General features: G+C 39.9%; 1 protein-coding gene across 1 annotated transcript; it reads left to right on the plus strand.

Moving 5' to 3' along the window:
- Positions 1–138: 138 nt before the first annotated feature.
- Positions 139–327, plus strand: EAH_00067810 (hypothetical protein; the record flags this gene model as incomplete). Its single annotated transcript, XM_013392411.1, has 1 exon — positions 139–327. A coding segment is annotated over one exon (189 nt), but the record flags the coding sequence as incomplete, so codon positions are not given.
- Between the last annotated feature and the right edge of the window lie 1,153 nt (positions 328–1,480).

Genomic DNA, 1,480 nt, shown 5'->3' on the forward strand with positions numbered 1-1,480 from the left:
TACCGTATATAATATAATACAATATTAAAGATAAATTATATAATAATAATAATAGTATAACAAAATAAAACAAGATAAATAATAAATAATATAATAATTATTATATTATTATATTTACCTGCAGTGTTTCGTGCGCAGCGGTTTATACAACCAACAGGTATAACAAAGGCGCTGCATATCAACAGCCTCAACTGCTTCTTCAGGTGTATCCTCACCTGCCAGCAGCTGCAGCAGCAGCAACAGCAGCAGCAGCAGCAAAAACAACAACAGCAGTACAGCAGCAGCAGCATTACAGCAGCAGTAATACAGCAGCAACAGCAGCAGTAATACAGCAGCAACAGCAGCAGTACAACAGCAGCAGTAGTACAGCAGCAGCAGTACAGCAGCAGCAGCACAGCAGCAGCAGAACAACAGAAATAAATAAACAAAATAAAAACAACGGGGTGTCTGCCTTTTGCTTCAAGGCCTAAATAATTAAAATAAATAAAAAACAAATTTATCTGCCTAATACCCAATTCCACACAAGCAAAACCCTAAACCCTAAACCCTAAACCCTAAACCCTAAACCCTAAACCCTAAGCCCTAAAGAAACCTAAACCCTTAACCATAGACCCCTAAACCCTAAAAAACCCTAATAAACCCTCATACACCCTCGTAAACCCTATCAAACCCTAATAAACCCTAACAAACCCTAACAAACCCTCATACACCCTCGTAAACCCTCCTAAACCCTCCTAAACCCTAACAATAAACCCTAATAAACCCTAATAAACCCTCATAAACCCTCATAAACCCTAATAAAGCCTGGCGTACTTGCATGAGTTGTTCTACAGCCGACTCTCCCTTTAGACGCTTCGGAAGCACCCCAGGGTCTGAAGCAATTAAAATTAGCAGCAGCAGCAATGAGGTGTACACCCCAACCATATTTAACATAAATAATGTAGGGTATAAGCTTGAAAACCACGAGCCTCCTGCTGCTGCTGCTGCTGCTGCTGCTGCTGTTGCTGCACCGCCACCTTGTCCTGCTGCTGCTGGTGTACTCCCTGCTGCTGCTGCTGCTGCTGAAGAAGCAGCAGGAAGATAGAGAGGGTCTAGCTTTAAAAGAAATAATGCATGCATACACACACACAACAACAATAGCAGCAACCCTCTGCACCAACGAAACCCTAACCCTAAAACCCTAAACCCTAAACCCTAAACCCTAGCACACCTTTAACTCTAGACCCTGAGCCCCCAGTCCTAAGCCCTAAACCCTAAACCCTAAACCCTAAACCCTAAACCCTAAACCCTAAACCCTCCGGGAAGCAGTTTGCTTGCTGCTTTTTGATATTCTTGCATAAATGAATAAACTGTTAACAAAGAGCTTATTTAGGGTTTATAATTATTATTATTTAGAGTTTATAATTATTATTACTTAGGGTTTAGGGTTTATTATAATATTATGATCTACATATATATATATATATTTATATATATATAA

Source organism: Eimeria acervulina, genomic scaffold, assembly GCF_000499425.1.
Source record: "Eimeria acervulina Houghton genomic scaffold, Eah_scaff2923, whole genome shotgun sequence".
In the NCBI taxonomy this organism is placed as follows: Eukaryota; Apicomplexa; class Conoidasida; order Eucoccidiorida; family Eimeriidae; genus Eimeria; species Eimeria acervulina.